The sequence below is a fragment of the Somniosus microcephalus genome, chromosome 8, assembly GCF_052327205.1.
Source record: "Somniosus microcephalus isolate GS21.2 chromosome 8, FLI_Smic_1.0, whole genome shotgun sequence".
NCBI classification, from domain to species: Eukaryota; Metazoa; Chordata; class Chondrichthyes; order Squaliformes; family Somniosidae; genus Somniosus; species Somniosus microcephalus.
In genome coordinates, this window is record NC_140994.1 from 272,750,168 (window position 1) to 272,766,184 (window position 16,017).

The 16,017-nt window shown below is 49.6% G+C and overlaps 1 protein-coding gene across 2 annotated transcripts in view; it reads right to left on the reverse strand.

Moving 5' to 3' along the window:
* The window catches only part of LOC147114407 (15-hydroxyprostaglandin dehydrogenase [NAD(+)]-like), a 131,424-nt gene that overhangs the window by 104,663 nt on the left and 10,744 nt on the right, over nucleotides 1-16,017 (reverse strand). For both annotated transcript variants that reach the window (XM_085996083.1, XM_085996084.1), the window contains exon 2: nucleotides 2,921-3,071. In XM_085996083.1, the coding sequence (XP_085852209.1) occupies nucleotides 2,921-3,013 (93 nt within the window). In that variant the 5' untranslated portion in view covers nucleotides 3,014-3,071. The remainder of the gene's footprint in view (nucleotides 1-2,920; nucleotides 3,072-16,017) is intronic.

Sequence of the window (16,017 nt, forward strand, 5' to 3'; positions counted from 1 at the left end):
TCTGTCACGGTCACCAGGACCCGATTGGGAGCACAGAAGCCCCACCCACTCTATGTTCCTGAACTAAGATGGCCGCGCATGCACTCTGTTACACACTGAATCAAAATGGCGTCGCACTGAAACTTTTCGCCCTCCTTGACAAAGATGGCTGCCGTTAACCTGGGGCTGTCAGCAGAAGAAATTTCCTCAGCTGCAAACACAGGATCTTCAGATTATCATTAGGGGCTTGCGACCTACCCCAGTTGCTTATGAAGCCTCCCCACCTACTGACCCCGGGAATGGAGCTGAGGCAACACACCCTCTCCCCTCTGTTAGTGTTTGTCTCTGTCCAGGCTGGGAGCCTGGGACTAGAGTTGCGCTGCTGGCAGTTGGAGAAGCCTAGGCCCCGGGCCTGGAAAAACGGTGAAAGGTAGGAAAATTATAGAGGTTAGAGAAAAGATTTACAAATTAATTAACTTTTTTTAAAAACAATTTGTGTTTTAAAAGCAACTTTTTTTTTGCTGGAAATGTAGATTTGAAAAGAAACACGCAGAAAGTGGGGAAAAAGAAATGAACAGTTTAGAATCAAGATGGCGGCCACTCACCTCGGTTCAGAACGATAAGGCCCGCCCACACACGCACTGATTGGTCAACCGTCAGGTCACTGAACTGTAGGATTGGTCAATCGTCCTGTCACTCGACTGTAGGATGGCCCGCCCGCACACGCATGAACCCGCCCCCGTGACGCAGCGATTGGTCGACCGTCGGGTCACTCGACTGTACGATTGGTCAACCTTCACGTCACTCGATGCTAATGAGCGGAATTTTGAACGTTTTTTGGATACCGTCGGAACAATTTTTGTCCGACCAAAAAGTAAATACGCCTACAAGAGTCCCCTAATGATGAGCTTTCTTTTGATACGGTGGCATAGTGGTTAGCACTGTTGCCTCACAGCGCCAGGGACCCGGGTTCGAATCCGGCCTCGGGTGACTGTCTGTGTGGAGTTTGCACATTCTCCCCGTGTTTGCGTGGGTTTCCTCCGGGTGCTCCGGTTTCCTCCCACAGTCCAAAAGATGTGCGGGTTAGGTTGATTGGCTATGATAAATTGAACCTTAGTGTTAGGGGGATTAAATACGTGGGGTTACGGGGATAGGGTGGGATATGTGTTGGTGTAGGGGTTACGGGGATCGGGTGGGATATGTGTTGGTGTAGGGGTTACGGGGATCGGGTGGGATATGTGTTGGTGTAGGGGTTACGGGGATCGGGTGGGATATGTGTTGGTGTAGGGGTTACGGGGATAGGGTGGGATATGTGTTGGTGTAGGGGTTACGGGGATAGGGTGGGATATGTGTTGGTGTAGGGGTTACGGGGATCGGGTGGGATATGTGTTGGTGTAGGGGTTACGGGGATCGGGTGGGATATGTGTCGGTGCAGGCTCGATGGGCCGAAATGGCCTCTATCTGCACTGTGGGGTTTCTGTGATTCTGTGATTCTGTGATATGTGTAGGTACGCTCTATAACTTTTGATTGTATAGCCGGACAGAAAGACAGAAAGACAGACAGAGAGACATACCGTTTTATATATATAGATAGAAGATTCCCGAGTCAAATGAGATAATTAAAGTGTGCATCGGGTGTAATTACCTACTGCTAACTGCAGAGGGCAGTCTCACGCACACAGTACAATCACACACAGGCTGTCACACACAGAACAGTCACACACAGAACAGTCACACACAAGCTGTCACACACAGAACAGTCACACACAGGCTGTCACACACAGGCTGTCACACACAGTGCTGTCACACACAGTGCTGTCACACACAGTGCTGTCACACACAGAACAGTCACACACAGAACAGTCACACACAGGCTGTCACACACAGTGCTGTCACACACAGAACAGTCACACACAGGCTGTCACACACAGTGCTGTCACACACAGTGCTGTCACACACAGAACAGTCACACACAGAACAGTCACACACAGGCTGTCACACACAGTGCTGTCACACACAGGCTGTCACACACAGTGCTGTCACACACAGTGCTGTCACACACAGAACAGTCACACACAGGCTGTCACACACAGTGCTGTCACACACAGAACAGTCACACACAGAACAGTCACACACAGGCTGTCACACACAGAACAGTCACACACAGGCTGTCACACACAGTGCTGTCACACACAGAACAGTCACACACAGAACAGTCACACACAGGCTGTCACACACAGGCTGTCACACACAGAACAGTCACACACAGGCTGTCACACACAGAACAGTCACACACAGGCTGTCACACACAGTGCTGTCACACACAGAACAGTCACACACAGGCTGTCACACACAGTGCTGTCACACACAGAACAGTCACACACAGAACAGTCACACACAGGCTGTCACACACAGTGCTGTCACACACAGAACAGTCACACACAGTGCTGTCACACACAGTGCTGTCACACACAGAACAGTCACACACAGGCTGTCACACACAGGCTGTCACACACAGTGCTGTCACACACAGTGCTGTCACACACAGAACAGTCACACACAGGCTGTCACACACAGGCTGCCACACACAGTACAGTCACGCACAGGCCATCACACACAGTACAGTCACACATAGGCCATCACACACAGTGCCGTCACACACAGTACAGTCACACACAGTAGTCACACACAGGCCGTCACACACAGTCCATCACACACAGTACAGTCACACACATGCTGTCACACACAGTGCTGTCACACACAGTACAGTCACACAAAGTGACGTCACACACAGTGCCGTCACACACAGGCCATCACACACAGTACAGTCACACACAGTGCAGTCACACACAGTACAGTCACACACAGTACAGTCACAAAGTAACACGTCTCATTTATTCTTCTAGATTCTTAATGAAGAGGCAATAACTCTTCAGGTTACCTTAGCACCATTTTTCAGCAGTATTTCAGCAAAAGCTTTGCCAAGTCCTTGAGCTGCTCCAGTCACTAAGGCAACTTTTCCGGCCAGTAACATTGCGAAGTTGAGCTATTCAGCTCTATGGAACACTGCTTGTCCTCTTATCAGAAACAATCTAGTCAAAGTCCAAAAGATGGTCAAAGGTCACAACTGGCTTTAGTTGGTTTAACATCAGTGCAGATCGTACTCACAGAAACACTGGAGTTGCAAGACAGAGGACAGGCACTAACACATGCTTTCACAGGACGCAAAAAGGCTCAGCGTGCCTTTACACAGATTAGCTCAGTGGTAACAGCATCACCTATGAGACTACAAACCCCACTCCCAAAACTAATCATATTCAGTGCAGTACTGAGGGAGTGCTGCACTGTCGGAGGGGCAGTACTGAGGGAGTGCCGCACTGTCGGAGGGGCAGTACTGAGGGAGCGCCGCACTGTCGGAGGGGCAGTACTGAGGGAGTGCCGCACTGTCAGAGGGGCAGTACTGAGGGAGTGCTGCACTGTCGGAAGGGCAGTACTGAGGGAGTGCTGCACTGTCGGAGGGGCAGTACTGAGGGAGCGCCGCACTGTCGGAGGGGCTGTACTGAGGGAGTGCTGCACTGTCGGAAGGGCAGTACTGAGGGAGTGCTGCACTGTCGGAGGGGCAGTACTGAGGGAGTGCTGCACTGTCGGAGGGGCAGTACTGAGGGAGTGCCGCACTGTCAGAGGGGCAGTACTGAGGGAGTGCTGCACTGTCGGAGGGGCTGTACTGAGGGAGTGCTGCACTGTCGGAAGGGCAGTACTGAGGGAGTGCTGCACTGTCGGAGGGGCAGTACTGAGGGAGTGCCGCACTGTCAGAGGGGCAGTACTGAGGGAGTGCTGCACTGTCGGAGGGGCAGTACTGAGGGAGTGCCGCACTGTCAGAGGGGCAGTACTGAGGGAGTGCTGCACTGTCGGAGGGGCAGTACTGAGGGAGTGCCGCACTGTCGGAGGGGCAGTACTGAGGGAGCGCCGCACTGTCGGAGGGGCTGTACTGAGGGAGTGCTGCACTGTCGGAAGGGCAGTACTGAGGGAGTGCTGCACTGTCGGAGGGGCAGTACTGAGGGAGTGCTGCACTGTCGGAAGGGCAGTACTGAGGGAGTGCTGCACTGTCGGAGGGGCAGTACTGAGGGAGTGCTGCACTGTCGGAAGGGCAGTACTGAGGGAGTGCTGCACTGTCGGAGGGGCAGTACTGAGGGAGCACTGCACTGTTGGAGGGGCAGTACTGAGGGAGCGCTGCACTGTCGGAGGAGCAGTGCTGAGGGAGTGCCGCACTGTCGGAGGGGCAGTACTGAGGGAGTGCCGCACTGTCAGAGGGGCAGTACTGAGGGAGCGCCGCACTGTCGGAAGGGCAGTACTGAGGGAGTGCTGCACTGTCGGAGGGGCAGTACTGAGGGAACGCTGCACTGTCGGAGGGGCAGTACTGAGGGAGCGCTGCACTGTCGGAGGAGCAGTACTGAGGGAGCGCTGCACTGTCGGAGGAGCAGTACTGAGGGAGTGCCGCACTGTCAGAGGGGCAGTACTGAGGGAGTGCTGTACTGTCGGAGGGGCAGTACTGAGGGAGTGCCGCACTGTTGGAGGGGCAGTACTGAGGGAGCACGGCACTGTCGGAGGGGCAGTACTGAGGGAGTGCCGCACTGGTGGAGGGGCAGTACATACATAGAAACATAAAAGATAGGAGCAGGAGTGGGCCATTCGGCCACTCGAACCTGCTCTGCCATTTAATGAGATCATGGCTGATCATCCAAATTCAGTACCCTGTCCCTACTTTCTCCCCATATCTGTTGATCCCTTTAGCCTTAAGAAATATATCTAACTGCTCCTTAATGAATTGGCCTCAACTGCCTTTTGTGGTAGAGAATTCCACAGGTTCACCACTCTCTGGGTGAAGAAATTCCTTCTCATCTCTGTCCTAAATGGCTTACCCCTTGTTATAAATCTCATCTCATCATCATAAAGAAACTACTCATGAAATAACACTGGACGGCCAGCTGGTGGCGCCGTCCAAGGAGTATAAATACTCGGACGTGGCCCAGCTTGTGTGGTGTATGTAACCTGTTCCACCTTAAGAGAACTACCTTAAGAGATGTACTACTTTCTCTTGGCTGCTGTATACTGTAATACCGGTGGTGACCACACCGGTATATAAACGTTGTGTAGGGATTTGCTGGGCAGTTCAGCCCTGACCTCCAAATAGTAAAGACCTGTTAAAAGTTATTCTTGTGGTCTGTGTCCAGTGATTTATAATAAGCATAACTGGGACACACAGACTTAACAGTGGCGACGAGTCCGATCTTACCCTGCGGCAGTTTTACATCCAAGGCAGCTTCGTCCTCAGAACGGGCGTCGAGAAGAGGCATCCGCCCTCATCATCCTGCTGAGCACCATCGCACGGGAGGCATCAAGGACCCGAGTTAAAAAGAAAAATTCTGACCACGAAGCCCTCCATCAGCGACAGGCAGTGATCATCCCTTCTACCACGGTGGTGGGTAAGCCGATCAGCGACACGAGCAGAAAGTCGGCCGCGTTGACTGTGGAGTGGGGGAGGGAAAACGGAGGAAAAAGGGCGGAGAACTCGACCACGGCCGGTGAAAAGGGCCGGGCTGCAATCGAGGCCGAGAGGCGCAGCGACTGGGGCAGCTTAAGGCACGAGAGCCGCGGAGAACTCAAACGCAGCCGGTGTAAAGGACCGGGCTGCATGCGGGGCTGAGAGGCGCAACAGCAGGGGAAGCGTGAATGCCCACGGGAACCACGGGGGAGTAAAAGCAGCGTCGGGGAATTGAGAACCGCTGGGGAGGCGAGAACGGCAGCAGCACGGCAATCGCCATTGCAGCCAGTGGGGGAAGAAGGCAAACGCGGGAATCCGCCATTGTAGTCGGCGGGGGAAGAAGACGAGCGCGGGAAAGGCCGCCAAGCGCGGGAAGCCGCCATTTTAGTAGGCGGGGGAAGAAGACAAGCGCGGGAAGCCGCCATTTTGAGAAAAAGAAAAATTTAAAAACTTGCAAGGATGCCTAAACATGGGAACATTAATACCTTTGATAGCGATATCAAAGATTGGACCACGTATGTAGAACGCATGGAAGTTTATTGTAAAGCAAATAAGGTACCAGATGATGAGAAAGCACTAACCTTATTAAGCTCAATGGGTGCGAAGACATACGGGCTATTGAAGCACCTTCTATCACCAGATAAACCGGCGGATCAGACTTTCGCGAATATTGTTACTGTCCTGAAAAATCATTTAAACCCCACGCCGCTGATGATAGCGGAACGATTTAAATTTTACAGAAGAACGCAGCTGAAAGACGAAAGCAATGCTGAATTTTTAATTGAACTGCGTAAGCTAGCAAAGTACTGTCAGTTTGGAACAGGACTAGCAGATGCGCTGAGAGATAAATTTGTGTGTGGATTGTTAAAAGAAGGAACACAAAAGCGACTGCTTGAGGAGAATGATCTTACGCTTGATAAAGCTGTCACTATTGCAGCATCGCACGAAGCCGCAGCGAGAGGCACTGCGGAAATGCAGCTACGGTCACCGGAACTCAGCACCAATCAAATGGTCTTGGGTACAGTAAAATGTTATCGTTGTGGAAAGACAACGCACGATCAGAACCAGTGCTGGTTCAAAAATCAGGAATGCAGAAAATGTGGCAGGCTTGGTCACATAGCTAAAGTATGCCGGTCAGGAAAGAAGACCAGCAACAAAAAGTCACCGCAGGAAAAGTACAGAAAGGTACACAAGGTGACAGAGAACAGTTCGAACGAACAGAAGTCAAATTCAGACTCCAGCAGTAATGAACTGGGTAGTCTAAGAGTACACAATGTTGGTAATGAAGCAGACCTCCAAACAATCTGGGTCACACTTCAGATAGCAGGAGTCCAAGTGAAGATGGAATTGGACACTGGATCGGCATTGACGGTCATGAATAAGCAAGATTACAAAAGGTTATTCCCACATATTCCCCTACGGGATACGGAGATTGTATTGAAAACATACACGGGGTAAAGAGTATACCCCATCGGGAAGATAGTCATAGAGTCATAGAGTTTTACAGCACAGAAAGAGGCCCTTCGGCCCATCGTGTCTGCGCCGCCCATCCATCCCTGTCCAGTCTAATCCCATTTTCCAGCATTTGGTCCATAGCCTTGTATGCAATGGCATTTCAAGTGCTCATCCAAATGCTTCTTGAATGTTGTGAGGGTTCCTGCCTCCACCACCCTTTCAGGCATGGAGTTCCACATTCCAACCACCCTCTGGGTGAAAAAGTTCCTCCTCAAATCCCCTCTAAATCTCCTGCCCCTTACCCTGAATCTATGCCCCCTTGTTATTGACCCCCCCACTAAGGGGAAAAGTTCCTCTTTATCTACCCTATCTATGCCCCTCATTATTTTGTACACCTCAATCAGGTCCCCCCTCAGCCTTCTCTGCTCCAAGGAAAACAACTCCAGCCTGTCCAGCCTCTCTTCATAGCTGAGGCGCTCCATCCCAGGTAACATCCTGGTGAATCTTCTCTGCACCCTCTCCAAAGCAATCACATCCTTCCTATAGTGAGGCGACCAGAACTGCACACAGTACTCCAGCTGTGGCCTCACCAGCGTTTTGTACAGCTCCATCATAACCTCCCTGCTCTTATATTCTATGCCTCGGCTAATGAAGGCAAGTATCCCATATGCCTTTTTAACCACCTTATCTACCTGCTCCGCTGCCTTCAGGGATCTATGTACATGTACACCAAGGTCCCTCTGACCCTCTGTACTTCCTAGGGTCCTACCACTCATTGTGTATTCCCTTGCCTTATTTGTCCGTCCAAAATGCATCACCTCGCACTTTTCAGGGTTAAATTCCATTTGCCACTTTTCCGCCCATCTGACCAACCCGTTTATATCGTCCTGTAGCCGGAGGCTTTCCTCCTCGCAATTTACCACCCCACCAATTTTCGTGTCATCTGCGAACTTACTGATCATACCTTTTACATTTTCATCCAAATCATTTATGTAGATCACAAACAATAAGGGACCCAGCACCGATCCCTGAGGTACCCCACTGGACACAGGCTTCCAGTCACAAAAGCAACCTTCGACCATCACCCTCTGCCTCCTGCCACTCAGCCAGTTTAGGATCCAACGCGCCAAGGCACCCTGGATCCCATGGGCTCTTACCTTCTTGACCAGTCTCCTATGCGGGACTTTGTCAAAAGCTTTACTGAAGTCCATGTACACCACATCCACAGCATTTCCCTCATCCACCCCCCTAGTCACCCCCTCGAAAAATTCGATCAGATTTGTTAGACATGATTTACCCTTGACAAAGCCATGCTGACTATCCCCGATTAATCCTTGCCTCTCCAAGTGGAGATTAATTTTGTCCCTCAGAATTTTTTCCAATAATTTCCCCACCACAGATGTTAGACTCACTGGCCTGTAATTCCCTGGTTTATCCCTGCTACCCTTCTTGAGTAAAGGTGGTCCACAAGGGCAAAGAAAGCCGAGGAATGGACTTATATGTGCTACCTGAGGGAGGTCCACCACTACTGGGACGGGAGTGGATTAGGAAAATAAATATGGACTGGCATTCCTTAAAAGCACTAACGGTAGATTCCGGTAAAAAAGATGTCAAACCTAAACGATTGTCCAGAATATTGGACGATGCTAAAGAGGTGTTCCAACAGGGACTGGGAACACTGAGAGGAATTACGGCAAACATCAAGGTTGAAGAACATGCAAACCCGAAATTTTTCAAAGCCAGACCGGTACCTTATGCGATACGACCTGCTGTGGAAGCTGAGCTGGAAGGGCTAGAACATTCAGGAGTACTGTCTAAGGTAGACTGGAGTGAGTGGGCCACGCCCATTGTTCCCGTCATGAAGCGTTCATCGAGCAACAAGCCGGGGGAACCGGGGAAGGTTCGCATCTGTGGAGATTTCAAGATCACTGTTAATCCGGTGCTTCACACGGTGCAGTATCCGCTTCCGCGGATTGAGGATATCTTCGCTTTGTTGTCTGGCGGGAAACACTTCACCAAGATAGACCTGGCGCAGGCGTACTTACAGATGGAAGTTGAGGAAGAGTCACGCCAGTATCTCACGATCAACACGCATAGAGGCTTGTACCGGTATAATAGACTGGTTTTTGGAATGGCATCGGCTCCAGCAATTTGGCAGAGGGCCATGGAGCAGGTATTACAGGGAATTCCAGGCACACAATGTTACCTGGACGATATTCTGATTACAGGAGATGATGACGAGGAACACCTTGCAAATTTGGAACTGGTGCTCACCAGATTGAAAGAATATGGACTTTGAGTTAATCGCCAGAAATGTGAGTTCTTTCAGAAGCGGATCTCGTACTGTGGTCATGTCATTGACCAGGAGGGGCTTCATAAGTCTCCTGACAAGATCGAAGCTGTTGTGAAGGCTCCCGCTCCGGATAATGTATCCCAGTTGAGGTCGTTCCTAGGGTTGATTAACTATTACCATAAGTTTCTGCCAAATTTGTCCATGGTGCTGCACCCGCTGAACGCTCTTTTGCAGAAGGGAGTACCATGGAAGTGGAGTGAGGACTGTAAGAGGGCCTTTCGCAAAAGCAAGGCATTGATCACCTCAGAGGAAGTGTTGGCTCACTTCAACCCAACGCTGCCTATTCGTTTGGCTTGTGATGCTTCTCCATATGGTATTGGGGCAGTACTCTCACACAAGTTGCCAAATGGCCTGGAGAGGCCAGTTGCGTTCGCATCCAGATCATTGACCTCCGCTGAGCGCAACTATGCTCAGATAGATAGGGAGGCTCTCAGCCTTGTGTGGGGAGTAAAGAAGTTTAATCATTACCTGCAGGGCCAAAAGTTTACGCTTCTGACAGACCACCAGCCGTTGGTATCCATTTTTAACCCTAAGAAGGGTGTTTCGGTGATGACAGCACAGAGACTCCAGAGATGGTCCCTTTTCCTAGGGGCACATCAATATCAGATCGAATTCAAAGGTACAAAGCAGCATGGTAATGCTGATGGGCTGTCGCGCCTGCCACTGCCTACAGAGGAGGAGGCACCGACGGTTGACCCTGTTGAGTTATTTCACTCGACCATCATCGAATGTTTACCAGTCACCAATGCAAGTATTGAAAGAGAAACCAGGAACGACCCGACACTGTCCCGGGTCTACGAAGTGACAGTGAAGGGATGGCCAGCACATGGTGATCCACTGTTACCGGCATTCTCAGCAAGATGAGAACAGCTGTCCGTCTGTCAAGGAACATTGATGTATGGAACAAGGGTGATTATTCCTCCTAAGTTAAGAGAGAGAGTTCTAAAGGAACTGCATGAAGGTCATCTGGGGGGAGTCAAGATGAAAAGCCTTGCTAGGGCTTATGTGTGGTGGCCGGGTATCGACCAACAGATAGAGAATCTGACGAAAAGCTGCTCAGGGTGCCAAAAAGTGCAAAATGCACCTCCGATTGCACCGCTGCATCCATGGGAATGGCCTTCAACCCCATGGCAACGTGTACATATTGACTTTGCTGGTCCATTCATGGACTCCATGTTTTTAATTGCGGTGGACGCACATTCTAAATGGCCAGAAGTGATTACGATGACTACCACTACCTCGGAAAAGACGATCGCGGTGCTAAGAACGATATTTGCAAGAAATGGATTGCCAGAACAAATATGTTCAGACAACGGACCGCAGTTCGTGTCAGAAGAATTCCAGAAATTCATGAAGAAGAATGGGGTGAAACATTATACCTCTGCCCCATATCATCCGGCTACAAACGGGTTGGCCGAGAGATTTGTACAAACGTTCAAAAAAGCAATAAAGGCCATGAGCGAAGATCAGATTCCACTACAGCACAAGGTGGACAAATTCCTACTGGCATATCAAAACGCCACTCATGCAGTGACAAACCAAAGTCCTGCCATGATGTTCTATAACAGGAGGTTGCGGTCCAGGTTGGACTTGTTAAAACCAAATGTGCGGAGGGAAGTTGAAAACAAACAGTTCCAGCATATAAATAACAAGACCACTCGGAGTTTCGAAATAGGACAACCAGTGTTAGCCTGGGACTATAAAAACGAGAAATGGCAATCTGGAACAATTTGGGCCAGACAAGGACCCCTGATGTACACGGTAGATATTGGTGAAAATGTAATACGGCGTCATGCTGACCAACTGGTAGAATCGAGAACAAGGGTCGAACCCAGGGTTACGGCAGAGACAACCGTGGAAGAAGTTAGTGAACCTGAAGCATCTACCTCAGAAGTGAATGTACCTGAGGATGATGTCCAATCCATAAGAGATCAACTAGATGAGTCACCCCAGCAACGAGAATCAGAGACCCCTGAAAGGCGTTATCCAACTCGAATCAGGAGGCCTCCTCAGAGACTGAATCTTTGAACTGTTTTGCATGAAGTTGTATATATATATATCTATATGTTATTATGTTATGTTAAATGGGGATATAACTGTTAAGCTAAAAAGGGAGGATTGTGGTGTATGTAACCTGTTCCACCTTAAGAGAACCACCTTAAGAGATGTACTACTTTCTCTTGGCTGCTGTATACTGTAATACCGGTGGTGACCACACCGGTATATAAACGTTGTGTAGGGATTTGCTGGGCAGTTCAGCCCTGACCTCCGAATAGTAAAGACCTGTTAAAAGTTATTCTTGTGGTCTGTGTCCAGTGATTTATAATAAGCATAACTGGGACACACAGACTTAACAGCTTGCCCAGGGACATTTTGTAAGACAGGAACTAGTGAAGTACAACTAGACCTCCATGTTCTGAAACAAGTTGATTAAAGCCTTGCTTTATACTCAAACCAAGTGAGTAGTGAGTTTTATTACATCAATTTAATCAACTTGATATCGGCTCCACGCTCTGAGTGATTTCGGGAACAGCCAGCTACGACTTCAACTGCAGAAGGGAACTCCGTCGTAGAAATCAATCCATCATGGACAAACTACTCAGACCCGCCCGTCTTGACCTGGACCCAAATTCATCTACAAATGCTAAGGTATGGAAACACTGGTATCGTACCTTCAGCAACTTCCTCAGGGTGTGAGGTGAGAATGTTCCTGATAAATTAGAGATACTTGACAGTTATGTATCTCCTCATGTGTTTGATTATATCGAAGACTGTGTAGACTATGACTCCGCTATCCTAATATTACAGCAACTATATGTTAAGGCCCCAAATGAAATTTTTGCTTGGCATCTATTGGCCACAACTCGACAAAACCCCAAGGAATCACTTGATGAATTCCTTCAAAAGCTTCGCAGGCTCAGCAAGAATTGTAACCTTAAAGCTATCACAGCTGAGCAGTACCAGAAGGAGCTAATTCGCGATTCCTTTATTAATGGAATTACATCTCCCTTCATACAGCAGCGTCTGTTGGAGAATAAAACCCTTGAGTTACAGGCTGCCTATGACCAGGCGTGTTCCCTGGACTTAGCAAAGAGGAATGCATATACCTATCTTTTACCTCGTGTACGGGCTGCTGCTATCACTTTTAATGACTCCTCCGATAGGTTTCAGGCGGAAGCCCTCACTGATGATGACTCTAATCTAGTGGGTGACAACCCTACCCTAGAAGCCTTCACCGATGACAACCCCGCCCTAGCGGCATCTTGGCAATCTGGAAGGAAGTGTTTCTTCTGTGGAAGTGCATTCCATTATAGGAAATTTTGTCCTGCTCGTAACGCAACCTTCAATCATTGCAGCAAGAAAGATCACTTTTCTAAGGTATGCCAGTCAAGAGCCTCTGTTAGTAAGAAAGGCCCCTTTTCTAAGGTATACTGGTCGAGAGCTCCTGTTAGTTTTGCAGCTACTATCTATAAAACTGCTCCTCCCCCAAGAGCTGCTACTAAGGTTACAGCTGCTATCTATGAAACTGCTCCTCCCCCAAGAACCACTACTAAGGTTACAGCTGTCAAGGATAAAACTGCCCCTCCTCCCATCACAGCTGTTTTTCCCCAAAGTCTGTCCCATGCAGCCACGAAGGTTTCGGTAAATGGACACATTTTGAGCGCACTAATCGACTCATGCAGCTCTGACAGCTTCATTAGTGAGCAGGCTGTCAGTAAGTTAAAACTACGTATTTACCCCTCGGACAGGGAAATTGCAATGGTTCTGACGACACTGACCACCAATTCTTCCGGCTTTTGTCTTGTCGACCTTATTCTCAATGGCCACACTTATTTCTCCACCCGGCTCGGGGTGCTCAAAAACCTATGCAGTGATGTGCTCCTGGGACAGGATTTCCAGAAACAACACAAAAGACTCACTTTCAAGTTTGGAGGGTCAAAGCCAGAGCTTACTATTTCCAAAGTACCGTTTTGTGTGCTTTCGGCGGCTTTGCTCGACGAGCCCTCCTTGTTTGCCAATCTTTCCCCCGATGTAAGCCCATAGTCACTAAATCACGACGTTTCAGCCAAGATGATCGATCCTTTATCGAGGCAGAAATCTCTCGCCTTATAGCTGACGGTATCATTGAGCCATGTTCATCTTCCTGGCGGGCTCAAGTCGTTGTTGTTAAAAATCCTCTGAAGCAACACAAGAAACGTCTTTGCATCGATTACTCGCAAACTATTAACCAGTACACTGACCTGGATGCCTAACCACTACCATGCATCAATGACATGGTCAATAACCTTGCCAACTACAAGGTATTTTCAACTTTTGATTTAAAGAGCGCATATCATCAAGTACCGTTAAAGGACTCTGACAAAAAGTATACGGCCTTTGAGGCCAATGGTCGGCTTTACCAGTTTTGTCACCTTCCATTTGGGGTCATCAATGGGGTGGCTGTCTTTCAACGGGCAATGGATAGCCTAGTCAAACAGGAGAACTTAACGGACACTTTTCCATATCTAGATAATATCACCATTGCTGGTCATGACCAGAAGGAGCATGATGTCAATCTCCAGAAATTTTTTGACGTTCTCCATCGTCGCAACGTAACCTTAAATGAGTCAAAATCTGTGAAATCAGTACCATCAGTCAACATCCTTGGCTACTGGGTGGGCAACAGTGTCATCAAACCAGATCCGGAGCGACTTCGTCCGCTTCAGGCGCTCCCTCCCCTATGAATCTCGGCTCTCTTCGTCAGGCACTCGGCATGTTCGCCTATTATGCAAAATGGATACCCCACTTCTCTGACAAGATCCAGCCCCTGCTTCACGCAAAGTCATTTCCATTGGAGGCAACGGCTATTTCAGCTTTCAACCTCCTCAAGCGACAACTGGAAAAAGCCACGCTTCGTTCCATAGATGAAAATCTTCCTTTCGTGGTCGAGTGCGATGCATCGGATGTGGCGATCTCTGCTACCTTGAATCAAGGTGGTCGACCCATTGCATTTCTGTCCAGAACTATGCAGGGTAGCGAGCTCCATTATCCTCCTGTTGAGAAGGAGGCTACGGCCATTATAGAAGCTGCCCGTAAATGGAGTCACTTCCTCGCTAGTCGCTATTTCACACATAACCGATCAGCGCTCCGTGGCCTTTATGCTGGATAACTGGAAACGCACTAAGATCAAGAATAACAAAATACATCTCTGGAGGATGGAATTGGCCGCCTTTGGATACACCATACATTATCGACCCGGCAAAGAGAATGTGGCCCCGGATACCCTCACGCGGGCATTCTGCTCTTCTATGTCAACTTTGACTATTGCGGATCTTCATACTGACTTATGCCATCCTGGCATTACCCGTATGTTGTGCAACCTAAAAATCTCCCATTTTCTACAGAAGATGTGAAACGAACATGCTCCTCCTGTAGAATTTGTGCGGAATTAAAACCGCAATTCTTCCATCCATCGGATGGCTTGCTCATACACGCTATGCAGCCTATGCAGCGACTCAGCATTGACTTTAAAGGGCCATTGCCTTCCTCAACGCGAAACACCTACCTACTGACTATGGTGGACGAATATTCACGCTTTCCTTTTGCTTTCCCCTGTCCCAATATGCTTACTTCCACAGTGATCAAATGCCTTGATCAAGTCTTTTCCCTTTGCGGTACGGCCAATTTCATCCACTCTGATCGGGGTCCCTCCTTCATGTCAAGCAAACTCAAAATTTATCTCTCCCAACGGGGAATTGCCACAAGTAAAACGACACCATACCATCCCATCGGTAACGGACAGGTTGAGAGATACAACGCTTTCATCTGGAACGCTGTTCGTCTTGCACTGAGGTCACGCAACCTACCAGACCAGCAGTGGGAAACTGTGCTCCCTGACGCGTTGCATTCCATCAGGTCTCTTCTTTCTACGTCCACCAATGTCACACCTCACGAGCGATTCTTCAGCTTCCAGCGTCGCTCCACTCACGGGACGTCCCTACCATCATGGTTGGCAGCTCCCGACCCTGTGCTGCTTCGAAGATTTGTCCGATCATCTAAAACCGATCCTCTCGTCGACGAGGTAGAACTCACGGACATCAACCTCACATACGCACACGTGTGGTACCCTGATGGCCGGAAGTCCACCGTTTCGCTCCGGGACCTGGCTCCCTGTCCAGCCGGTTCCACGGACCTAACTGATAGAGGGACCCATGGTGATGATGCCGATGCTCTGCGCTCCCTCGAAGATGACGCCCTACCTGGGACATCGAGAGATCTGCCGGCTGCCCCACCGGATCCACTCAGGGAGCTGAGCACTCCCCGTGGGATGGCCACCCGAGGCCCGGATGCCGGTCAATCCCCGGCTATCAAACAGGATGAAGCCAGCTCTGCGCCTGTGGGGACCCGCACCCGGAGTCACGATCTCCCCAGCCTCCCTCGGGTCGATCAGGGCAACATGGGCCCTGTTGATCCACCGGTACGGATCAAGCGGCCCAGGGACCAAGACACGGTCCTGGGAGACGTGTCGTCTAGCCATAAACAAAGATCTAAATGACTGCGGCTATTTGTGGTCCGCCTAATCCGTTAAGAGGAAGTCGTCGGACTTCCAAATCTTTTAGGCAGGAAGAATGTTATAAATCTCATCATCATAAAGAAACTACATATGAAATAACGCTGGACGGCCAGCTGGTGGCGCCGTCCAAGGAGT